We start from the raw sequence: 27,056 nt of genomic DNA on the forward strand, positions 1-27,056 counted from the left end.
TTTAATATACTGCGAAAATAAATTTCCCGTAGTTTCCGATTGTGAAATAAAATTTAAAGTTCCCTTCAAGTTTATTGCTACAATTTTTTGGTTATTTTATACAGCAGGCGTACTGATATTTATTTTACATAGTTCAATATCGGTATTTCGTTCTATAACTGTTGAATTTTGAGACCAATTATTTCTGTATTCGTATTGTCATTTAATTCGTTCTTTTGATAATTATTTTGAATTCCATTTTTAATATTTTCACTATTTTTCTCAAAATTTGATTGAGAGACTTTACTTTTGTTCATCGCTGGAGCAAAAAGTATTTTCCCCAACTTGTCCAGAGGACATTCGAAGATAATTCTGGCAACGAAAGCAACCATCATGCTGACTCCTAAATTTCCCAAGAACATCCACACCTTGATATAAAACAAAACTTTAAGTATCTTTCCATAAAATGTTCGTTACGGTAAGAGGAGGAAAGAAAACGGTTTTGGCAAGGATGATTTAAATCAACGTAAATTATATTACTCCTTGTTTTTACCTTCGCTGGACTCTTGAGCTCTGCTACCAAGTGTAAGTATTTACAAAACACGGCGGATTAAAATTAATCCAAATGATATTTTTATATCAAATGTTTGAAGTATTTTGTTTACTTAACAAGTCATAAAAGGAGATGATTTAAATATTTAAAATAACGAAAAATTTAGTATGGTTTCGATGATGTTTAACAGTTTATAGCCTTGTGAACTAAGGCTAGACATTTCATTGACAGCCTAAGTAGTGTATCAGGTAAAGATAGACTAACGGTCGTCTAGGATAAGTGGTCGCCGGACTATTGGTCGCCGGACTACTGGTACCATAAGAAAATTCGTAAGTCGGACTAGTCGTCGCGTATAATAAAATATTACTTTTACACTCACTAAAAGACACACTGATATCAAAGTATAGCTTAAAATTAACAAAATTATTAAAAAAGACACGGTCTTATAAATTAAGCTTAAATTCAACGCACTAATCTGCCATATTAACTAAATAAATTTTTAACTAATTAACATAAGATAAATAATTTATAGATTCTGGTCCTTTCGTTCTAAAAAACCGGTTTGAACTCAAATCATGTAATTTTTTAATAGTCGAACAGACTAACTAATAAAGCTTCTTCACCTTACAATTTAATTAATTCAACATCGAGGTAACAAACATTACATGTTCTTCGATAAGAACTCCAAAAATATATTATACTGTTATCCCTAAAGTAACTTAATCTTACTTCACCAAGAGTGGATCACCATTAATTTTAATTTAACTTAGTTTATTAGCTACCACTCCAGTATAATTAATTTAACCATAGAACTAGAAAACATTTATAAAACCAAATAAATTAAGCTTTATAGGGTCTTATCGTCCCATAGACTCATTCTAGCATTTTTACTAAAAATTTAAATTCAAAATATTTAATTTTGCTACCTTAGCACAGTCAGGCTACTGCTAGCGATGACTTTTGAATGAAAAACTATTAATGAGCGACGACTTGTCCATCTTATGAACTTTCTTAGGGTACCAAATGTCCGGCGACAACTTGTCCCAGACGACCACTAGGCCGGCGACGACAAGGCCGGCGACCACTCGACCGGCGACCACTTGCCCAGCGACCAGATGGCATGATCCCAAAAATGGTAACTGTAACATGCAATTTTGAAATGAGTGCCATTTAATGCTAAACTATACTATACTATGCTTTTGAAAACGACCCTTTGGAATTTGAAATTTTGGCTCTACTAATAATTATCAGCTAGGCACCATCTGAGGCCCAAATCATCTAGCGACTTATAATGCCTTTAAACAGGTGGGCGGGTTACAAGGCGTAAGAGTGTGGTGGCAAACCCTTCATGCCACGTGAGCCAACAATACAATAACTATTACCGTTAACCTCTACATACATACATTCCTATGCTGATGGGAAAAATCTCAATGGGCGTATTTCCAACAACATATAAAGAAATGAAATATTGTTATGCCCAACATACTGGAAATGGTGTTGGCCATAAACTTGGCTTCCCATCAAAATCTGGTGGTTGTCATTATTTGTGACCTTCAGTAGGTAAACTAAATTGCTCCTGCCAAGCGTCCTATAGCAAAGGACGATCTTAATCCCACTTGATTTTTATAAGTTAAACCATATGTAACATAATTACTCATAAGTATGCCTCTGTATAATATTTCCATTGAAAAAAATTCAATGAGACCTTGTTTCACGCGGAACATACATTGAGCTGACCCAAAAATTCAAAAATGATTATAATCCTTGCGCTATTGAAAAGGTTACCATGGAAATTAAATCATGTGATCGCGAGGCACGAGCTAAACTTGACATGGACAAAGCCAGAAACGCGCGAGGAATTCTCACTAACTTCCTTTTTCCATCAGTAAAGTTGATGACGCATATTTTGTCACGGAGTTGTAAGTAACGTAATTTACGTCATATCCCGTGAACAAGGTTTCATTAACGAAAATGCTTTTATGGCATACTTATGAGTGATTATGTTACATATGGTTCAACTAATAAAGCGAGGCAAAGTGAATTTCATTTTAATTCCAATTATATAATAAAAACGTAAAGAGAAAGGCATTTCGAAAAAGCACTACCTGGCGTAAATTCTAAAATCTATAAATTCTGTTAAAGGAAACTTATTACTTTTTATCTAATTAACGTTTGGTGTGGCTCCAGCCAGTGGCGGCTTAAGGGGGGGCGAGAGGGTGGTCCACCCCGGGTACCAGGGTAGCCAGGGGTGCCATCGGAGAAGCTCGAGGGGAGGGGGAAGGTGCAAATCAGAACGATTAAACTTGAAGAAGACGGACGTGAAAACTTCTGCACGGTCCTGCGGGGTGTCACAAAACACTGCCGCCGCCCCTGGGACCAGCCTTCTTAAGCCGCCAATGGTTCCAGCCCTACGCTGTTAAATAACCAAGAAGTACAAGTACATGAATTATTGCGTAAGTATAAAAAAAATTATTAACATAATATTAAAACGACTAGTTTCGGCAATGTTAGTGCCATCATCAGGAATAACAAAAGTTATGTTGCGGCAACACCATTTATACAGACAATACAGATTAAAAAAAATAATAATAATAAAAAAAGGCGGGGGGGGGGGGTTCTAAAAAATTGATTTCCTCGCAGAGTTAAGATAAATACCGTCGTCAAAGTTCATCAGGTTATTTTTTCGTTTCAAAATCTCAATACTTTCACGAGTATTTAATATTATGTTAATAATTTTTCTAATACTTACGCAATAATTCGTGTACTTGTACTTCCTGGTTACTTTTTATCTGTTAATTTAGACAATCTTAAACCAGTTATCTGCTTTCTTAATGAAATTGGTTATCAAAAAAATAACAACTAAACAATCGCTGTTGGAAGCCCCAACGATATTTGATTTTATATTGTAGTATATTAGTACTAACACTTGTAAGTGAAATCCATTTGTCCTTACATTTGTGATGTGACTGGGGTCAATAGGCCCTTTCAAGTTTTTGCAGTAAATTATAATACTTAGCATATGATAGATATAAAGCATAAATGTCAATCGGTCAAGTACCGCGAAAGCCTTCCACGAGAGTATTTTTGATACGATACCTGAAATAAGAGTTAGATATTTTAAAATGTGAAGTTCTTCTCAAAAGTGCCATTAACTTACCTCCGTTGCCCGTGGAACACACCAAACACATCCAACCTATTCCTAGTCCAAAACCAAATCTCGCGAGCCCACCGTAAATCGCCGCGTAAATAGTCGGGACTCTGTTTCCTCTATTCCAAATCACAGCCGTGTAAATCGAAAATAAGGTGATTACAGTAGCCACCGTCCAACCGAGAGCTCTTTTCATCTAGCCATTACAAAATAATTCAATGAAAGAAAATTATTGTAATATTAACTGTTAAACATTCAGAGTGCCCTATATGTGAGCAGTCCATTGAAATTTATAGTGAAATTCTTCACCAATTATTGCATGGCGGTCGCTATTCAGCAGACACCTTTTACGCTCGGGCTTCCGTTGAATTCCAACGTTAAGATAATTATATCAAAAGACAAAATTTTAGCCAGAGATTCCAACAGTAGACCGGTTTCGCCCTTTTGGGGCTCATCAGTACTGTGTAGGAACTCTGGCTATCCTCGGAAATCTGACTATATCAGTAAAACTGTTGGAATCTCTGGCCTAAATTTTGACTTTCGAAATATTAACTGTATTTTGTTTAAATGTTTTGTATGATTTTTAAATGGATTTAAAAGATTTTATAACAGAGGTTGAAAGCGAGTGACCGGTATTTGGGACACACTATTATAGCGTAGATTTTCGTTCTATCTGCATAATACCTACTATAGGCAAATTTGCACACCAAATCAAATGCTAAAATTTTAACCTTAAACATACCAACAATTTTATAAAGAAAAGCATAGAGAAGTAGTGCCGAAAGATTTATTTTACGCGATAAAATATTTTTTTAAATAATAAGGGGCCGATAATACAATAGTAAATAGACTGTTTCGAGCCAAAATGTAGGCGCCGCCACTGTTCTTCAGTGTGTCCACCGCTCTCCATCACTTATGAATGTTAACTGCCCTTTGAATATTGAATAATCAAGGTTTTCCCAGAATTAAACACTGAAAAATTATTCCGAAACCATAATCGCTTAATTTTTAAAATACACCATTGTATATATTCAAATAACAATATCTCATTGATAATGTAAATTTTCATTAATATTTGTTATATATTTTTTAAAATACCCACTTCATTTAAGCTACGTTTCAGCTCCTGATTTATAAAATACCATGATAAAGAAGGTGATAATTTTTTTTCATGCGGTAACTAGGTGCTAATAAATAAAATAAATGTCTAACTAACCAGTTACGGTTTGTTCAAAATAGCGGCGCTCACATTTTGGTGCGAACAACAAAGTGGGATAAATTCTATGAAATATTTGAGACCATTCTCTCTAATTTTTTGTTTTACATATTTCTTTTAACACTATTCCGTTTCGCACTTTTAAAAAGTAAATAAATAAAGAGTTGATTTGAAATAGGTAATGTCGTTTTCGTACCATACAAAAACAAACGATCGATATAACAAAACAAAATCAAAACCAATTTGGAATTCTAAAGACCTATTTGTATAGATATTCTGAATCTATGGAATGCCTAAATGTTAATCTTAAAAGATCGTCAATTTGAAGGTCGAGATCACCGTTTTCTTGGGTGAGATTGACCTGCTTTTTGATAAATATTTTAGGTAAACACTTGGAGATCGAAATCGCCATTTACTAAGATCAGCCATATGGGTTCCCAGCTGGATTTTAAAATTATTATTCTTCTAATTCTTAAAAATAACGTATTTATTTATACTTACAAGGAGAGAACCCGAGGTGTTTATTGCCGATTTTGTTCAAAGTCGGGCGTAATGTAGACCTATATGACATATGAAATTTCCCAAAAGGAGACGTTGCACTACCCATTGGTTTTTCCATGGCAACCGAAAATGTCTTTGATCACTTAAAACAAAAATAAGAGTTTTTCCTTATTTTACCCAAAAATTGTTACAATTTTACCTAAATGTGGTACAAATTACCCATTTCGTGATTTTAAATTGAAAAAAAAATTATCGTAGCTGTGAAACCAAGAAAATCCCATTTTTTTTAAATGGAGATTTTTTGTTTTAAGTGATCAAAAACATTTTCGGTTGTAATGGCAAAACGAATGGGTAGTGCAACGTCTCCTTTTGGAATATTTCAAATGTCATATAGGTCTACATTACACCCGACTTTGAACAAAATCGGCAATAAACACCTCGGGTTCTCTCTTGTTAGTTAGAATGATTATGTTAAGACGATCAGCGAGCATCAAGGTCATATTTTTCCCTGCTAAGAAAAACCATCAGCGGTGTGCTTCAATCGCTGTGGATGACGTCAGTTTAAGGGCTGATTGAATTTGTTAGAGGGCAGGAGCTTACTTTTTGAACAAGAGCAACGGTAAAATCTTCTCAACATTGTCATTCTCTCAAAGTATAAATAAACGCATTCTTGATCTCACCATTGACATCTTGAGTTGAGTTTCTTCGGACAAAAAGGTCCCCAATGCTAATCCAAGAGCGAAAACGCCAATGTGCAAATGCGAAAAGAAAACGTTTCGTGCACCATACTCTCGTAAATAGCTGCGAATATTTGGAAAAGTATTTTAGGTTAATTCCGAGTAGAATGGGGGAACGGGTTCATCATTTGTCGGCGCATTGCATAGAATATTATTTCAAATATTCAATATAAAGTACACAGTGGTTAATCTCTTTACATCAACACTAAATTACATCTCAGAAAGACTTTGTACCCTTAGAGAAATTTATGAATACCTATTTTGTTCTAATAATGCAACAAATTTTGTAATTTTATGTAAAACTGACTAAAACAACATCTTTAAAAATGAAGCTCATGTGTTGCAAAATAATTTCAATCTTGTAATTATGAAAAATCTATTAAGCTTTGAATTTGTTTTAAACTCAAATTTCTTAAGAAAAATTATACCTTAAAATGGAGGAGTTGTAGAGCACATTTCTTAGAAAAATTAAAATGCGAAAACGATTGATAATCCTTTAATTTATACTTTCCGGCCAATTACAGGGGTAAACTGTCTTTTAAATTAAACTAGTTTCTGGGCCGAGTTTCTAATATATCTAGGAAAAAGCCCAAGAAAGTGATTGGCTGGATCGGCTACTACGAGGAACGGAGGTGACGATGGACTACTGGATCTTCAGCCATATTTTAGAAATGACCGTTTAATACATCTGAAGGAAGGTCTCACCAGCAGCTACAAGTAAATGTGATTCATAATATTTCTAGAGTGAGGCGTTTTGCACTATTGGTTTACGTGGGGTGACGGAGTGCTTATCACATTCAGCTCGCAGCAAGAGGAGTAAGGTTGGATCCCAGCTTGTGGCACAGGGTGTTTGGCACTTAATGGGTCAGAGTGTGCAATAACTGGTGGCTTTAACGGGGAGTTGGGGTCCAGTTCTTGTAACTCATAAGGGCGGTTTTGCACTGGCAGATGTTAGTTCTGATAAAATGGTCTTATCTCCCCCTCCGACTTGGGTCAGGTATGGGCTGGAATCTGGGTTTCGGCTCCTGCAAACTGGCCGCCTCGTAGGATTGGTTAGCCTGCTGTGGGGCGGCGAGTCTCCATATGAGGCTCAGTGGTCCCCTTTCCCGGCCTTTTGGAGCACACCTATGTAGGTAGGGTGTCGGCTGGAGTTGCTATAGTATCCACTCTCTATCCCACAGCTGTGCGTGAAGTCGAACCATTGGTGCGCCTTTTGTCGCGTTGAGTGGCTTGCATCGAGGGTGAGACCATCAATAGTAGGGTACTACTACCCATGCTGGATTTGTCACCTGTCTGGGCTTGTGGACGCTGGCGTAGGGCATTTTGATGAGACCACCGGTGTAGTAGGCTTTTGATTCGCTTGGAGCACCGTTATATAAATTCTGACCACATGTGGCACAGGGTGAACGGAGGTGACGATGGACTACTGGATCTTCAGCCATATTTTAGAAATGACCGTTTAAAACATCTGAAGGAAGGTCTCACCAGCAGCTACAAGTAAATGTGATTCATAATATTTCTAGAGTGAGGCGTTTTGCACTATTGGTTTACGTGGGGTGACGGAGTGCTTATCACATTCAGCTCGCAGCAAGAGGAGTAAGGTTGGATCCCAGCTTGTGGCACAGGGTGTTTGGCACTTAATGGGTCAGAGTGTGCAATAACTGGTGGTTTTAACGGGGAGTTGGGGCCCAGTTCTTGTAACTCATAAGGGCGGTTTTGCACTGGCAGATGTTAGTTCTGATAAAATGGTCCTATCTCCCCCTCCGACTTCGGTCAGGTATGGGCTGGAATCTGGGTTTCGGCTCCTGCAAACTGGCCGCCTCGTAGGATTGGTTAGCCTGCTGTGGGGTGGCGAGTCTCCATATGAGGCTCAGTGGTCCCTTTTCCCGGCCTTTTGGAGCACACCTATGTAGGTAGGGTGTCGGCTGGAGTTGCTATAGCATCCACTCTCTATCCCACAGCTGTGCGCGAAGTCGAACCATTGGTGCGCCTTTTGTCGCGTTGAGTGGCTTGCATCGAGGGTGAGACCATCAATAGTAGGGTACTACTACCCATGCTGGATTTGTCACCTGTCCGGGCTTGTGGACGCTGGCGTAGGGCATTCTGATGAGACCACCGGTGTAGTAGGCTTTTGATTCGCTTGGAGCACCGTTATATAAATTCTGACCACATGTGGCACAGGGTGAAAATTTGGAACTACTCCTTCTCAGTTGAGTTTTCAAGTTATCTCCCTACTAAATAAAGGAGTTTTCCAACGACTTATTTTGATTCATCTTACATAACGGCTAGTGAGTGTAGGGAGCAGTTGGTGGCTCACGTGGAATGAAGGGCTTGCCACCACCTTCCTGCGAAGTTTAACCCGACCACCTGAATTACTGGCATTAAAAGATACTAGATGACTTTGGCCTAAGGTGGTGCTTTAATTATTTAAGGGTACCCTCAACGGACCTCTTTCAAAATGAGATAAAATAAATAGTAAAATTTTGTGAAGTTTATTGTTTGTGTCAGCTTTCAATAATGTCATTTAATTGGAATGTAGTGTAATTTGTTGTAAAACATTAACCGCTGGCTATTTGAAAAATTCCTTTACAATAAATGTTTAGTGCGTAGTCTAACTTTTGGTCAGCAATATCGATATCTACCGACCGAGTTTCAAATCGGATTCAGTCAAAGAAGTCCACTGATTGAAAATGATATCGGTACAACAAATAAATGTTTCCGCCTGGAAATATTCAAATTCAAAAGTTGTCTACTATTTCCTCATACATTTAATAGAGCATTAATACACCAGATGGCGCTATTCTAAATTCGACGACAACCGAACCATTTACAATAATCTTCAATAGCATTACTTTCCATCAATTATGCATGTATGATCTGGTTATATTAGAAGTGAAACAGGGCAATTACTTTATGTCCAATATGGAGATGGATAGTGTTGGAGCGTCGTCATTGACGTAAATCACGGCTGCAGTTGCCATTATTGAAAATATGACGAGAACCACCAAGAAAAACTGTCCAAACCATTGTTTTCTTCGAAATACAAAAACAAAATATAATTAATATATTATTAATTTTAACCTAAACAAGAAATTAAAACCAAATACATCATTATCGAGATTTGAATGTATTTATATCTACGCAGTGAGTTAAGAATAATTAGTTTAGTAGCGCCTCTAGCACGCGAGTATTGTTTAAATTGAGGAATTTTTAAAAACCACCTCTTTAAGTTAGGCATACAGGCTAGAAATAATCGACTACATTAATAGTAATACGTTTAATGTTTTATACATTTATGAAAACGTAGCTTAATGTAAATTTCTACTTATCCACCCTAGAGCTTGACGAAACGGATAAATTAACCGCTAAAATTTCGATTAACCATAAAAATTACGATTAACTGTTTATTCGTGGATATTATCCAGACTAAAATGCAATTTAACATGTAAAAATAATAGATTTTTTCGGATAATTTGTGGATAATTGTGAGTTTTGGATAAAAATAAATAAAGTGATTAATTCTTATCCAAACGCCGAGCTCTAATCCACCCTACTATACATTGAATGGACGGAAAAGATAACGCGAAGTTCCGGAATGGTACGGAATAGACTTTTCCCTTGGTCGTGATACTTTAAATCGCGACAGGTAGGTTATGGGCGAGAATGACAGATTTTATATAAAATTTAATTGTAATGCTTAAAAGAGACAATCTTAATGGAAATGGGATGAGAATGGATATTGTTTCAATGGGCGGGAATGGTAACGTGTCTGCTTCAAGCGCAGCACTCCAGCTTGCTGGCTTGAGCTCCGGACCACCCATCACTGGGTGGCCGGCCCTTGTAGAAAGTAATAAACTCTTTCTTACTTTAAATGTAGCCAAATGTAGATCAGTGCCACTATTGTGAATTGCATTGTTGCGCTCAGGTACCACGTGTGAGGACCACACTGTTCCAGATTTCGAAAGAATTACTACGGTTTATGGAGAAAATTAACACATTTTTTAAGACCTACAATATCATTTTCTTTGTAAAAATTGCTGATGAACAATAAGCTTTTCCACCAGTTTCTGCGGCAGGAGTCAGCTAACTGATTAACTTCAATTTTCCACATTGGTCCTCTGCCCAAAGACGGTAACCAAAGGTAGACTCCAACCATTAGTAACAAATGAGGAACAAACCTTCCAGGAATAAATAGAACGTTTTGTAAAAGGTCTCTACTGAACATATTAACCTCTCTTGTCTAGTAGAAAGCAAAAATGTCCCCGAAATGTTTTAGGGAATATTCGTCATATTATAATTATTTTAATTAGGAAATTTTTCTGGAAAGCAAAGCGATTCTATAAGGGGAAGGGGGGGGGGATTGATGAAAACATTTATTTAAAGGAAAAGTCTAGGTTGGGTAAAACTTGGGTCTATTTCAAAGATCATGTTTAAATATACTCAAAAATATCAGTCGTAAAATTGTATCTCTTTTTAATGACGATAAATTAATTTTTAAACGAGCCAAATTTACCCGCCAAGCGATCTGCCATTTTGTTTCGCGGTGATGTTTTAGGACTTTAATCACGCGCTGTTCGCGCTATAACAGCCCACTGTTCCCTGCGCGCTTTCTCCGCGTGCCGTCTGCGGAGGGAAAGCGAAAGAAAATGGCAGCGCGCTTGGCGGGTAAATTTCGCTCGTTTAAAAATTAATTTATCGTCATTAAAAAAAGATACAATTTTACGACTGATATTTTTGGGTATATTTAAACATGATCTTTCAAATAGACCCAAGTTTTACCCAACCTGGACTTTTCCTTTAAGCTTTTCACTTAAGACTTTAATAAAACTCCGAGGTTTATACTCCGACAATGGAAAGATGAACTGATAAATTTCCGCGGGCTTTGTCAAGTTGACCTTATGTGACTTGGTTTTTAAATATTTCTTACGATTTGATCATGGTTTAAAAATTCATTTTCGATAAAATATCCAGCCAAAATAAATCAGTTTCCGTTTTTCTCTTTTGAAAAATTGAAGATTTTTCCGATAGAAACGTCGTACGAAGTACATGATCTTTTAGTAAATTTTGTTGTTATTATTAATGTACAAAGAGATTAAACCGAAACCGTATTTTGTTACTGGTGATTTTATAAAATATAATTTTTACCTTATATCAAATCATAAAAAAATATTTAATAGATAAAGGTTATATAAGGCCAACTTGATTATTAGAGGTAAAACCTTCACTCGTTGTAGTATATACTTTGGATAACGGAACGGAATGCAGACAAAAAAAAGACGAAACCAAATTCGATGGTGGCGACGCCAAAGCACGCGACATTTTCACAGTTCTTCTTTCATTTGTTGGAGAATAATAGGCTATGTTATTCTCCTTTCATTTGTCGAAGCATAGTAGGCTATGTTATTCTCCTTTCATTTGTCGGAGCATGGTAGGCTATGTTTGTCCCCAATAAACTACCAGCATCAAAAGGCTTTTAAACCATCGGGTTAAAGCGTAGATTACGGTTTAATTTAAGGAATTGAAAATAACTGTATTAAACATGGTCATACTTCCACAGTCTTCTAGCAATGACAATTGGAGTGCTGAACGCTCCCTTGCCGTACGATTTCACAGCCATCATAATTTGATACGAAGTAAGCATACCACTGTAAATAAAGTTATATTTTGTAAAAGCGAAATCACATCGTAGCTTTGGCTATGGCCGCCATTTTGCGCAGTTTTTTTCTCTATGCGAAAAGGCATGGATGAAGTCGTGTCACGTGAGACTGAAATTACTGAATAGCTTTTACAAGCATGACTATGTTGAGTTGATTCACGGCCACCATGGCCATGGTCAGGGGCGAAATTCGAATAGGAAAAGCCCATGATAGATTGAACTAGCAGAGATAAACACTAAACTTTGCCTCAATATAGTCCTTCTGCTCATGTGTAAATACACGCATTATTTTTCTCTTTAGTAACCAGATGGTTTAAGACTGCCTCAGCATCGCGCTGCATTCTTAGAATAACACTTTAAATGGTCTCTTACTAGAAGGGAGTAAGAAGAATCGTCTTTTAATTAATTTAAATCTTGGCCGTAAAATAAGTAAATTAAAAATATGAGTTACATCGTATTTAGAACCACTGAAACTGTAACCAATAATATCAAAGTAGAATTTATAGGACACTTATATTTATCGAGATTGATGGCTAAAATAATAAAAAAATTAAGCGTCTAAATCGGAAATTTGCGGTAAATATATTTTATATTATTACCTATTTCATAAAGTTATACAATCCCCATCCATTTATCCTACGCCAATCTTATAAAAATGTTTTATAAATGGTCAAAATGAACGTTTAAGACCAAAGGTTACATTAAAAATTGCTTTGGACAAATTTTATAATACAGAAAGGAATTAAAAAAAAAGGCTGAGAAACTGATACAAAAATTAAGTATATCGTAACATAAGCAGGAGTTCCCCTTAAACCACTACTTCAAAAATGACATATTGTGATTTTTTTTTACGATATCACCAATTAACCTGCACGCTTTGTCAATTACATAACTACACTCTGAGCATCATCATACTTACGTTACAAAAAGAAACGCCTCTACATTGTAGAAACCATTAGCAATTATTTGGAAAGGAAGATCTTGAATAATTTTAAGTACTTTTAAGCCGCTTCCTGCAATGGAAAATAAAATCTTTAAAACATTTTAATTGTCTTTAGATGATCGTTGGCAAAACGTTAGAAACGTGCAAACTGAAATTTCTAAATGTTTAAATTTTTTATAATTGTTTATTTATTGCTTATTTCATACCTAAATAACAAAATTGACGAACTCAAGAAATTTGTTTCAAAGTAACAAAAATCAAAACGAAATTGAAGTTTAATTAGTGTAAAAGGTAAATGATAATATAATTGATAGTTCCAAAAGACGTTTAGTCCAAAATATTTGATTTTCAAAGGGTTTATTATAACGTTTAGGCTGTTGCTAGCAGATAAATGTTATATAACCTAACAAAAGGGAAAATATGGAACTTTTTACGTATTTTTATCATTACTTTATTCATAATTCCGCATTTTAAGCCAGTTTTTATTAAAATCATTTTCGACTTATTCCAACGTCTCTAATTATTAATCCTAAATTTAATTTCATTAAAGCGTCTTAATGAGATAAATCGTTTAAAAATACAAATCCGTTAGGTTAATTATCAAGGCACCACCTTTGTCCCAAATTACCTAGAGACTTTTAAATTTACCGGTAATGGTAAAGTTACGGAAAAATTTTTAGATGGCAAAACCACCCAAAAATATTTTGTTAAACTTCAAATAAAAGAAGAAACAAAAATATTTTACATTCGACCAGAAAACCAAATAATTTTCCTGTTTAAATCCGATTTTAATCTTATGTCTAGGCATCTTTCAGACATAAGTTCAGAATCAGATGCCGAAGACTCCGAAGTTCCAGCACTTTCCATACATTTAAGTGGTTATCTAGGAGGTTTCTCTAAGTTTATTGTAACCTAAGGCTATGTTAAAAAAAAATACTATTTTAATAATTATTGTGACATCAAATTATTATTTTGATTATATAAAAATTCATGGTAAATTTACCGTTTTTATTGGTATATTCACATCACTACTTTCAATGTCATTATCTCAGTACGCGTGGAGGGTGGGGGGTATCAAGCCTTTCATGCCCCGTGAACCAATAGCTCCCCACACTAACTATTACCGTTTACCTTAACAAGTTTTATTGAGCGAAAGAACCGAAGAGCGTGAGCGGAGGAAACCCCTTCAACCCAAGAGGAGAGAACTTGCTAACTCAACGCGATAGGAGTTTTCCCGCGTTAACAGGAATGGAACCAAGCTCCTCTTGCTACGAGTCGAAAGTGCTAACTACTCCGCCTCTTCATCTTTTCTGTTTTGTTAAATTTATGTTAATGAGCTCAAAACGTAATTGATTCAAGATTAAATACGAAAATATAACTTACTTACACCATAGCCTCTCGTCTGGAGATAGGTGTGATTGAGTATAACCCATGTGATGGACAAAAAGCGAATGCCGCAAAGGTAATCCGTCGTCGGGGGAAAAGTGGGAACTGAAAAAGTGTTCTTCAGAGAACGACTGACGGAGAAGCAAAGCAGCAGCCTCGCAATCAGAGCTACAAATTTAAGATTAAAAATTGTACTACCAAATGAAAAAAATCAATATCGTTTAAGAAAATTCATAATTTAGCAGTCCAAAAATAAAGATATTAAGGTCAAAAAATAAAAATAAAAAGATCCCAAAAAAAGATAACAAATCCCTAAAAATAATAAGATCCTAAAAGAAAAATAATAAGATCCTAAAAAACAAATAAAATTATTAAAATTATAGTAAAAAATGGAAATTATTAGTGATTCTACTACAAAATTCAAATTTTAAGGTCCTACCAGAAATTTAAAAATATTATATAAAAAAATTATTCGGGCATTTTAATATAATAAGGTCCTATTCTAGGAAAAACACTTATTAAGGTCCTAGTAGAAATTTCAAATTATTATGGTCCTTCTAGAATACTCGGTGAATATATATGTATAATTCAGGAACTATATATATATATATATATATATATATATATATATATATATATATATATATATATATATATATATATATATATATATATATATATATATATATATATATATATATATAGCTCCTGAATTACGGCACGCTGTACAAAGACTGAAATTCACTAAACTTTGAATTTGAATAACTCTATTTTGTACAATATGACTGTTAAGGCTTAAATTGTGATTGAAGCTAAACATTACCCTTAAATAACAAATGTTTGGAACCCACCCAGGGTGGATTATATTTTAATTAAATATTAATTAAGAAGTTATCGAAAGTTGAAGAAAAGAAAAGGCCTGTTGTTTCGGCGACTGGCGCTTTTTGCGGGATATCTCTTCGAATGAAGATTTAATGCCGCAATGGCTTTGTGAAATTTCTTATTCCTAAGCGTACTTTGTTCGTCCCCTTCTTTGGAGCATTTGAAATAGTCATAGACGCTTCCCACAAACCCAGCAAGTAAGAATAAAATTGCAAACGATCTGAAATAAAAATACAATTAAACATAGTCCATTTTTAATGGTAGTAAATGTTTTCCTTACAAAACAATCCACATATCATTTCGAATTACAATTGGCTCGTCGATTTCACAAGATATCACTTGAGCCTGTCCTCCGATTGTGGCAATTACTAATGAACAATTAAATTAAAACGGTTTTAAATCGGAAATTGTTTACAGTGAAACAAACGTATGAAGGGAAGCTTAACGAGGTTCGAATTTTAGGCTGTTATTTAAAATAGATGGCCACAATTTCAACGTTTTCTCATAGAAAAAAAAACAACTTTTGAAAATGTTATAACTGAGATTTTAAGTCAAACCATAAATTATGGAAAATTCGACTAATTCTTCTTACTGTTTTTAGATAACTTAATTTTTAAAAGGGAAGAACCATTTTCTAAGACTTCTTGCATTAATTAATCGAACCTTCAACGTCAAGCAGGAGACATGACTAGGAGTTCACAGCCGGGTGCTTTTCCCAACGCGCGCTATCAACGAAAGACGCGTCTTTCCCTTCTCTAACTTTTACCCCCCAAACCGTGGTATCTCCAGTCTCGGAGACGGACCCGAGATGAAATATTTGAATGACGCTCTCTAGCGAGGATTGTGGGAGCTACCGCTGAAGAAAAAACCAGTTCAGACTGGTTGTAGAGCCGCCACTGACTTACTAAAGCTTCCACCGCGTCTCCCAGAGGGCGCAATGTTGATAGTATAGTATCTCACGCGACGGCCGATAAAACAAGTGGGTCACGTGACCCAAATAATAGTCTTACACAAGCTTACTGTATCGAGTTTGTGAGTTAAACTAAGCCAAAAATAAATAAGCACGACGATTTATTTGAGTGTACATATATTTATTAAACTACTATTCCCCAGCGCCAGTCTAAACGTAGTGACGATTCCCGCGTCCTCTCCCCAGCCATTTCGCGGTACAGCTCTACCCCCAGCGCCAGTCTAGACGTAGTGACGATTCCCGCGTCCTCTCCCCAGCCATTTCTCGGTACAGCTCTACCCCAGCGCCAGTCTAGACGTAGTGAAGATTCCCGCGTCCTCTCTTGTGTGTCACGTGACTCTCCCGTGTCTCTTTCTCTAAGAGTTGTAGGAAGATTCTTCTAGCTTTTGATTGTTACTTCTAGAGGCTGATTTCCTCGCGTGGCTGTTATTCGCAATCGCGTGCGAGGATTCTTCTAATTTTAGTATGATTTCTACCCTGCCGTGTCATGCCTACGGCGGCGGCGGCGGACGCCGGACAACGGAGCGAGACCAGGAGTCTTACTAAGAGCCTATACGGCTCGTGTAAATTTAAAAAAAGGGAACGGCAGAGAGAAAATTCGAGGGGTGGGTAGAAAGCGGGGGTTATTGGGAAAAACGGGTTTTTGTATTCACGACGCCGGGGTCCATTCGCTGCGGCAACCGCTGTCAACTCCTAGTCATGTCTCCTGCTGTAAGGTTTATCATGGTTACGAAATAGATGAAAATAATCGTGATATACCCTGGAGTAGGATGGCGGTGAGATCATTCCTGGTACAAGCTGATGGTATACACAATCCAAAGCGAAATGCCGTATCGTAGAACAAAGTGATTGTCTCAATCATATATTCATCGATCTAGTCGTTACAAATGTAAAATCATGTATGGACATTAATTCATTTTACATTGAATTAGGAAAGTCAAATTGTGAAGATGTAAACACGATATCTCAGACATCGCAGATAAATAGTGCTCGGAATTGTTTATTCATTATCCACAAAATTTCCGATTTATTTAACAAAAGTTGGTAAAAAGAATATAATTTTAACTTATTTAATTATGTTTTTTACGCAACCAAGCATTTATTTGAATTAAAATGGTATTTATTCAAATAATTGTGTTTTGTTTAAATAATAGGCTTATCCACTTTCGATTTTTATACATTTTACAATTATTATTCAAATATTGGTTATTTAAATAAAAAGTATTTAAATATCGCCGAACTTATTTTATCCATGGATAAAAGTTAATCCAACGCCGATCTCTACAGATAAAATGGCAATGTTTTGTGAATTAATAAGTCTGCCAATCCGTAATATTATTTTCCCCTTACGTAACATAATTACTCATAAATACGATACTATAGCCGCATTTCTTCACTACGGCTTTATTTTATAGCTATTCTGCCATCTGTAGGCTACACTCTAAAAAATATAACATAATGATTCATAACTATGTCTCTGTATAACATTTCCATGGAAAACCTTTCAATGCGACCTTGTTTACTAAGGTTCTATTGAGATTGCATTAGAAAAATCACATTTCGTGTAACGTTTAATCTCTTTCGCAATTTTAGGGAAATGCGTCGTTCAATTCTTAAACTAAAGCATCGCTATTCTCTTTTCGCTGCTCTCTCAAAAACGAAAACCACGATCGTTTCTTTTCGTTTTCACTGAAAACCGAAAGTGGTGCTAATCTCTCTACGCGCTCTCTGAAAAAAAGAAACCCGCTCTAGTTTCTTTTCGTTTTCACTGAATAACGAAAACTATGCTTCGTTCTTTTCGTTTTCACTGAATAACGAAAAGTGTGCTTCGTTCTTTTCGTTTTCACTGAATAACGAAAACTGTGCTTCGTTCTTTTCGATTTCACTAAAAAACGAAAACTGTGCTCCGTTGTTTTCGTTTTCACTGAATAACGAAAACTGTGCTCCGTTGTGTTCGTTTTCACTGAATAACGAAACCTGTGCTCCGTTGTTTTAGTTTTCACTGAATAACGAAAACTGTGCTTCGTTCTTTTCGATTTCACTGAATAACGAAAAATGTGCTCTGCTCTTTTCTAATTCACTCTGGTCATAGTGAGCGTTCCCTCTAAATGCATTTCCCATTTCGTTCATTACCGCTCAACGTTTTTAAAAAAAAAAACACATGAGCTGATATTATCCATTACTGAGTTGACCCTAATTTTAAGATATATTAATAAAACATTGTTTTATATTTCCTTTGAAAAAGGTTACCAAATCAAGGATGACGATAAAATTATAATTGAGAATGCCTTTTTAAGAAATCGAAACTGATTTGTTTGTTAAACCACAAAAAAATTTCGTATTTTATGTTATTTCTTGTGGGGTAGGGTAAAATTCAAAAATGTTTATCACGATGACTCTGAACATTACTTTGGGATTGTGTTTCTTATGTAGTTGATAGTGAGGATTTCAAAAATAGCAATTTTTTTTGACCTACGATAGAGATGTCTAGATGAGGTCAAAGTCTCAAAGGTCAAATTGTTAAACCAACAAGAAAATAATGATAATTAAGCCATATTACAAAATTGAATAAATACTCTTATTTCGATGGGCAAAAGCTCTAAAATTTTCGATAAAATAAATAAATGTTAATAGAAATGAAATAATTAAATGTCACGCGAATGCTTAGCCTATATATAAGGTCCTCTCTTTAAAAGTTCGATACTTGTTGTATTTAGATTCTGGTGAAATTAATATTTATTTCCTAAATGAAGTTTTACCTCTGTTTTCGGAGTGTAGTTTTGAAAGACGGTCATCTTTTCGTTGAAGTAGTAATACGGTTTGTCGTTACGTGGCATCACTGATCGATAGTCCACCAAACAGTACTGACCCTGAAAATTCGCCTGAACATAATCTTCATCTTGGTATCGAATATCAAGACATTCTTCGTAGTCTCCGGACATAATTCCCGCACCACGCAGAAGACCACCAGAAAATTTCCCAGTTGCGTCCAACACTTAAAAGTAAATGGACTTATTTTAGTGTATGCTTTTATAGTGTAATAGGTTGATTCCTTAAGTCATTGGGTGAAAATTATTTTTCCCTGTCCCTTGAAAACACCGTTTATTGCGTGGTCTTCCCATCATCTTTTAGAATGAGAGCAGTCGACAGAATAATGTAGGGTAAAAAAGATAGGGTGAAGAAGATAGGATAAAGTCAATTTTCACCCAATGGATTGAGGTATCGTCCTGTTAGTATTTACTGTCTACGAAACAAAATTCGTGAAATGAAATTTTCAGAGCTTTCAAATAGAAATAGTATAAAATGTAACAACGCCAAATCCAAAATTCGAATTTATGAACTGGTAGTATATTGATTGCTATAAATAGGACCCGATCGATTTTAAGAAGAAGCCGCCAAACGAGTTGAGGAAAGACGATCCGGTAAAAAAAGTATTTTTATAAATAAATGGCTTCATATGAAGTTGACCAGGGTGATCACCTCTACATGGATTTGTTCAATTGAGAGTAGGCTTAAAATAACAACCAATTAAATTTCATATTTTTTAACTTAAGTTAATAGACGTTACTATTAAACACGGGAGGTTACGTGAAAATGTTTTTTCTATAGCTATTGAAGATAGGGGTCACGTGCAGAAGTCGAAAAAATGTGGGAATTTGAAGTCCACGTGCGAAACGCGCGTGCTAATAAAGTCCTAAAAATGTAAGCTCGTGACACGGAGAAAAACATTTTATACTTGTAATTTTTAATTATTTTATTTTATGGAAACACCTATTCAATTATTAAATTTAGGAAGCGGAATCTGAAAAACTTCATTTAAAGGGGAACGGCCAAGCTTTTCCAAATATCGCCTTATTTGCATATCAAAAGCAGTGGCGTAGCCAGGGGGGGCACAGGGGGCACATGCCCCCCGAAACGTATGGTCGCACGTACAAATATTTTTATTTTTTTACTTTTTTTCAATGTTGTGCCCCCCCCCCCAAACAAAATCCTGGCTACGCCACAGATCAAGACGTTCAATATACTTACACGTACCTTATTTAATAAAAATTAATGGTACCAAAGTTTAAAAAAAAGGGTAGACTAGCCATTGATAGTGGTAGCAGGTAAGAGTTTTCTCTGTTTTTTAGTTCTTTTCGCCACGAGATGGATATACGGCCGCTGTAAAAGCATCCTTATTTCTTATCAAACATTATAACTAATAAAGAGCCACGCTTTGGCATAGCTTAACTATTCGCAACTTTGCAACCACGTGACTCAGCTGTGGCTATCATGACGATGGGGCGGGCAGAGCGGGAAGGCAGCGAAGACATTAGGTGAGGGGACGGAGGAGGAATAATATTTTAAGCCGTATTATATTATTTCGGCCCTCCTTACTTGATTTTTTATAGCTATGACCCTATTTTGACGACTGCATTCTTCTCTGTTTTATTCAAATGGCGAACTAGTGATGGCGATGAAATAGGGTTGAATGAAGCTAATGGCGGTCGGTGATGTGGGTTCTAACAAGGAGCTCGCCCAGGTTCCTAACACAAAATTTTCCTCAAATGAGGAAAAGTGAGGTGGTTCTGGGATGGTTTATAGCTTGATGGTCATCATTGCGAAGAGAGTACTCAGCTTCGGCGATAATAACGAGTTCCCCGACTTGGTAACAGATTTTTAGCGATCCCGTATTGTTCATTTGGCACATCAGACAAATGGACACACATTATTTCCATTGCTAACCTAAGGATCCTAAGATTTCATCGCAGCGTGGTGGTTTCAGATTCGTAAAAGAACTATTAGTGGGTTTATATTCGCGGTTCATTTACGAATATCCGGAATGTTACAAAACCATGGGTGTAGCAAACAAAAATGTAAGTTAGAATAAATATAAAACTGAAAACCAACCATCGGTCAATGACGAGGCCGTCTGGGGCTTTATGGGCATTGGATCTGGTTTTGCCCATTTGAAATAGATTTTTACCATATTGGCGTTATAGCTATGGCCGAGAGAACCGCAAAAAATCTATACGTAGTCGTCCGAAACACTTTGCTTCAGGGCGAAGAGGGATTGAAACCAGTGGAACATAATTATGGCCGCAATTGGGATGACTCGTGCAGTGCGAGGGAAGCCCACATCCACGTTGAAGGTTTCAATTCCAGCATTGAAATGCATAAATTGCAGAACCGAACATTCATTAGTCGGTCACTTATGCACTTAAAATCAAATGTCGGTTTATGGGGACAAAATTGTCACGTAATAAATAATTCTACGAATAATTTGAAAGTTTGAAAGGGGAAAAGGATTAAACAGGGAAATTTTTTTCTAAGCCCATCATTAGTAGGGTTAGTAAGGGAACGCTAGCGGCAATTAGTTACCACGCTGCTTATGATTTATCTGTGTCAAGCGAGATTTTCTAGTATTAGGGAACCATTTAAATTGCTGTAAATCCGGGTGTGATAAGCTGGTACATGTAAATGGGATTCCAGTGGAAATTAGAAGGGGGGAAGCATCTATCGCTATTCGTGTAGCCGATAAGGAGCTGAATTATTGGACAAACTAGCAATCAGATCGAAAGTACCATGTCCGCTGCAGAGTTTTCATAAACAACAACTAGGGATTGGCTACCATTTATACTTGTAAATTACCATAACGAACCAAACCCCGAATGTAGTTCTCCAAAGACGAACTCGAAAACTCGAGTTATCGAGAAAAATTTCCAGGCGCTCAAAAAGCTTTCCTCCTTGAAAAGCAACCAACTTTGCAAAACGTTGGAAAAGCTCAGTATGGCAAAAACGCCATAAAACCTGACTTGACGGAAGAGAAGATGGTAGCTTTATCCAAAATTAAAAAAGTGGAGCAAATATACGTACATTTTTTGAAGCAGTGACAAGGGCCCAAAGCAACTTCTCAGAGTAGTAAGAATATAAGAAAAATATGCTGAGTGCCTCGAGCTTTGGAAATGGTTGCAAATTGCGGCCAACTACATCGACGAAAATCTCAGTACAGTTCCTCTTGTATCCGAAGTGTCCCTCGTCTTAAACGGACAGCATGTTTTCCTAAGCTTCGAGCTTAGGAAATATAGCGCCATCCGTCAACTGAACTGTTGTGCAGAGATAATTTTGAACGAGCAGACAGCTTTCATATTTTCACTTAAAAATCTGGTTGATAGGCGACGATACTTATAACCAAAATTTGAACTACACACGAAGCCTATGGTCGTGATGGTGAGGGAAACAGCATCAATTAGATGTTGCGGTTTTTTTCTTGATCTGGAATTTGTCTTTTTGGGTCGGAGAAGATGTCGTACGCCTATATTAAAAGATGGGTAAAAATGTCGATCCAACCTACTAAATTTTAATATATATGGAGACGAATTTCCTGTCTTGCGTAGTTTCGTGTTTTCGGTTTCATAAATATCCAACTTTCCTCAAGAGGGAATATGAGAAACGTTTCATTCGAAAAAGACCCACAAAATTGAACAACCCAAATAAAGGAAATAGTAGAAAAAATTGTTGTCATCAATAGTTAGCTAAAGTTATAGATATAAAATTAGAACGCGACTTGATATATAAACTAAAGTTCCCTAGCATTAATTAAAACTCTTCAGTCTATTTAAATTAAGTATAGTGGGTCTTGTTTCTGGAAGAAATCCCTAAAATTCTACACCGCCCTCCTGAAAGCACCACCAAAGGCTTAATACCCGTCATTGTTCTATACCTACACTATCTAGTCACGTGATTTTCTAATATAAATAATTTTAAAAAATAAATAAAATTTTTAATTTCGTAACAACATAATACATTTTCGATCAATACATATACAGGGTTCGTACACGACCTGGAAAACCTGGAAAAGTCAGGGAATTTGGAAATGTTTCCAAAAGGTGAGGGAATTTTAACAGGTTTCCAAAAGGTCAGGGAAAAGTCAAGGAATTCGAAAATGGTCCCAAAAAGTAAGGGAATTTTAAAATCACCCCAAAAAAATCGGGCAAATACATTTTTGAGATAAAATATTTTTCAATATTTTTTTATTCTACAAAAATAGTCGGAGAATATTTAGAAATTTGGTCAGGGAAAACCTGAAAATGTCAGGGAATATAATTCTGGAAATTTTGTATGAACCCTGATATAACTTATTCAACTATTGTTTTTCGAAAAAATATCTAAATTTTATTTGATTTAACTAAGACTGTAGATGGCGTGCAGATAATAGCTTAGATTTCGTCATTGGAACCTATGCAAGAGCTTAGTGTTTCCCTTGCTTTTTCCCACCAGAAGTCCAGAACCGAGTGAGTTTTTCCACCATCTTGTGGATCGAATAGCTATTACTCATTCACAAGGTTGCGCGTTAAACAAATTAATTACAAGGTTTTATAAATCGCCCTGACTATTAAGTAAAACATTTCAATCATCCGGTACGCTAATTTGATAAGCACAATATAAAAACTAAAGGGAATTTGTACAAAAACCAGCCCATCCTCAACAAACTAGTGTATTAACAACGATCCGAATTACCTTATCAACAAAATTAATTTTAGCAATGATTATAGCAATACCTAAGATATTATAATAAAGCATAACCTACACCCTTTATAACAAATGTGCGGTGTTTTAAAAGGCAAGTCGAAAGTATCGAAAGCCCCGTAGAAGACCATGGACACAGTTCGTAGAGGTTTCCAAGATCGAAGATTTGGAGACAGATAGCGCTTGCTTTTGAATCTTCTATTGGGACTAACTTTATATATCACAATAATTCGTACACGGGTTGTGGGGTACCGCGAATCAGCGACCATAATCATTTAAAAACATATTTTTTTGATACCACTATAAATGTAATTGGAAAATACGAGTACTAACTAAAAATATAATTTTTAAGCAAAACGAACGAAAATCGACGAAACGCACTAAAATTGGCAGTAGACTAACTTCGGGGTCGCCGATCACCGTAATATATATTGGGCTATACAGAGTGGACCACTAACATGCGGAGAAATGACCTTTAAGATTCATGTCACTAATTGTACACAATGAGCCAGCTTATGATTGGGATATTTTTCCACGTAAGCTAACAAATATCAACAAAGAAAACCTTGCTTAAGGAAAGATAACTTAACCACCAGCAAGTCCAGCTTGATAATCTTTGTGCTGCTTCACTCTTAGTCGTTTTCTTGAACTTTATAAATAAATATACCTTTGATATGCGAATTATATAATATCTGACAAAATAGACCTATTTTTATATTTATTGATACTTAAGTTTGGATAAACTACAATAAAGCGGGAGTGCTCAAATGTTCGACTACGGCAGGCTTCAAAATTGCGATCTTGCTTTTCAAAAGGTTTACTTCGAAACATGGCGATCATGACCTACAAAATGGTGATCTCGATCTTTAATATATTTATCTCGAAAATATACCAAACTATTGTGTTAAAGAAAAAATCTTTAAATATGGTTATCTCTACCTTGAGACTGTTGATCTTGACGTTCAAATTGGAAATTTTTAGAAGTTAAAACTTCGGCACCCATGAAGCATAAATTGCCCAAATGGAATAGTAACAATACCAAGAGACCTTAATTGGTTTTAAAATAAAATTATAAAGAAATCCGTGATGCCGTGTACACGGGGAATCGACAATAGCCGTCGCTGCAGGGGCGGAATTAGTTATGGCCTTTATGGGGTGAAGCCCCATCGTGCTCAAAAAAAATTTAAATCATTTATTTTAAAATTTTAAGAAAAATTACATTTTCCATTTACCCTGCAAAATGCATCTGATACACCCAAACTTGGGTTCATTGAATAGGCCGCAAACAGTGGTAGTCCATGGCCGTAGAAAAAACCCGCATTCAATTACTTTTATTGAATAATTTTCCGCTCCTCAAAATGTATATGACAGGAAATGAGATTTGATGCTAATAAAATCAACATTTAGCTATATAAAACTTTTAAGTGGTTCGAGAACGCAATTCCTAGGCTACTCGCGCTATCTACACACAGAGGAGACGTGTAATTCTATTTTCATAGTGAAAATTTATCCATGGGGTCCCGCTAGCCATTCTCTAACTGCCAACAAAGCAATTTACACGTGCTATTTGTTTTCACATATGTAGGCCTGCGAAGTTACATGATTTTAACGGCCTTGATAAGTTATTTACTTCTGATATCAACTTACTGAAAATGGCCCATTTTTTCAACTGCGTTAAATCGGTAATCAGCTGAAAAATGGACTCGGTGCAAGAATCGCTGATATTGGCACTGTCCTGAGCACTTAATATCGGCATGATTTGTTTCACCATTGCGCTCACTGATTTCAGGATATTATCTTGCGATTCGCTCCATTTGCGCAGAAAGACTTCGTTATCACTTTCGGTGACGAACGTTTGTTCTGACAATTTATAGCACTGAATTTCACTAAAACGCACTACGACGATCAGCGCGAAAACGAGTGTGGTAACACGAAACATGGTGACCGATTTCCTTTTCATGACGAATCTGAAATGCTTTTTATATATGCCATCGACAAACACGCTATATAATATTTTTTAAATTTTAAAATAATTGATGTAGTATATTTAAATCGATTCTCTAGTCAGTCATTTTCATCAAATTTTAATAATGGCCTTTTTGTACGACAAAAAGAAGTCAAAGGTCGTAAATACCGATGCGGAAAAAAATGGTACACAATGTTGTAATACGTTACCGGAGAAAAAAATAATAATTTAAAAACACTTTTGATCGAAACCTATTGTGGGTGAGAAGAAAGAAAGTTGCAATAAAGTAAGATGCGATGTTTTGTTTCCTTGCAAACGAATTATCGCTACATAGGAAAAGCATTGTTTAAAAGAGGATGCACCTTGTTTTCGAAGTCAATTAACCTTTTATTTGAATGAGGAAAACTTTGAAACGTTGAGCTTGGTGTATTACGAACAAATTTCGACCCTCTCGTATAACGGTTTTGTTGACATGTTTCACTTCGTGATTGGAAAGTAGTTTTCAACGGCGTTCAAATCAACCACGTAGCGGTCAACGAGATAAATTCATAAAATCATAAGTGGCATAATTACTCTAAGTGTGCCAGTAAGATAAATTTTACAATGATACCGTGTTTAACGGAAATGACGTAAATGACGTCACTTTTTCCAGTGACGAAATTGGCGGGAACATTAAAAGACCACATAGGGTACTAGATCGGAATTCGCGAGTCCTACGTTTTTTTGGTCCGTGTAGAACAAGCTCTCATTGATGAATTTCTATGGGAAAGGCTCTTATTGGCACACTTAGGGTTATTATGCCACTTATGATAAAATGAAGGATTTTTCTCTGCTAAGCAGACCGTAAATTACAAAAGTGTATGCATTGGAGACGAAAATCCAAGCTTCTAGTATTAACCACAACGTGGTGCTTTTTTAAACTGGAAAGGCTAATTAATGTTATTGTTCTTTTATATTCGTGGCTAGTGGTTTTTAACAAATATTTTACCTGTATAATCAAAAAGGTGGGTCCAAAAATATATCCTTTTTTTTCGGAAAGCTTCAGCCTATTGCAATAAGATGAAAAACTGCACAAAAAAATAAAATTTGTTAACATCTTCCGTTCGCGCATCGTTTTAAATTTAATGAGAAATTGCAAAAATCGCGCCTTTTTGTAAATTTTTCAAGTTTGTTAAAACTTTTAAAATAAACCGGCTTTATTTTTTTATGGTTTAAATAGCCTAAATAAATTGAATTCTGATCAATAATCTAATTTTTTCCGTTCGCGCAAAGTCTAAGAAAAAACAGAAAATTACCAATTTTTCGCAATTTTCATTGTGCAACTCTTCGCTCGTTTTGTTAGAACAAAACTACCCAGAACTCACCACGTGGAGGTGGTTGCACGTCGAGATCCACCTACACCATAAAGAGGCCACCACGGCCTTCACTTCAGTCTTTCGCTGTCTGTTACAAGTGGTACAGGCTTTGGAGCTGTGTTATGTTGTTTAATGTTTATTCTAACAACATTAGCTAATGATGAACATGAGTCACAAACTATAGTCACTAGGGTGTGATTGCCGACTCTAGACAGGAGTTTAATATTTGGTGAACATCAAAGTTTCCTCCAAAAT

The 27,056-nt window shown here is 35.9% G+C and overlaps 2 protein-coding genes and 1 long non-coding RNA gene across 4 annotated transcripts; 1 reads left to right on the plus strand and 2 right to left on the minus strand.

Moving 5' to 3' along the window:
* Positions 1-114: 114 nt before the first annotated feature.
* Positions 115-11,763, minus strand: LOC149945204 (nose resistant to fluoxetine protein 6-like). Its single transcript, XM_090174663.1, has 8 exons — positions 11,684-11,763; positions 10,147-10,312; positions 10,001-10,080; positions 9,045-9,167; positions 6,078-6,198; positions 3,690-3,876; positions 3,486-3,628; positions 115-407 (listed from the first exon to the last, which is right to left on the minus strand). Exons 1-8 carry the CDS (start codon positions 11,752-11,754, stop codon positions 153-155), a joined length of 1,146 nt encoding a protein of 381 aa, XP_090030789.1. The 5' UTR covers positions 11,755-11,763; the 3' UTR covers positions 115-152.
* Positions 155-8,813, plus strand: LOC149945205 (uncharacterized). 2 transcript variants are annotated; one of them, XR_016481020.1, is made up of 4 exons: positions 155-564; positions 6,659-6,851; positions 7,316-7,631; positions 8,096-8,813. It is a non-coding gene; the product is annotated as an uncharacterized LOC149945205 (long non-coding RNA). The 2 variants fall into 2 exon arrangements; XR_016481019.1 differs by lacking the exon at positions 155-564 and having other exon boundaries at positions 6,569-6,851.
* Positions 11,764-12,705: 942 nt separating the features above from the next.
* Positions 12,706-25,440, minus strand: LOC149945206 (nose resistant to fluoxetine protein 6-like). The gene is made up of 7 exons (XM_090176427.1): positions 25,128-25,440; positions 18,731-18,966; positions 16,731-16,845; positions 15,282-15,369; positions 15,136-15,221; positions 14,117-14,287; positions 12,706-12,803 (listed from the first exon to the last, which is right to left on the minus strand). Exons 1-7 carry the CDS (start codon positions 25,438-25,440, stop codon positions 12,706-12,708), a joined length of 1,107 nt encoding a protein of 368 aa, XP_090032553.1.
* Positions 25,441-27,056: the final 1,616 nt, after the last annotated feature.

Source organism: Leiobunum rupestre, chromosome 5 (assembly GCF_980474605.1).
Source record: "Leiobunum rupestre chromosome 5, qqLeiRupe1.1.hap1, whole genome shotgun sequence".
NCBI lineage: Eukaryota > Metazoa > Arthropoda > Arachnida > Opiliones > Sclerosomatidae > Leiobunum > Leiobunum rupestre.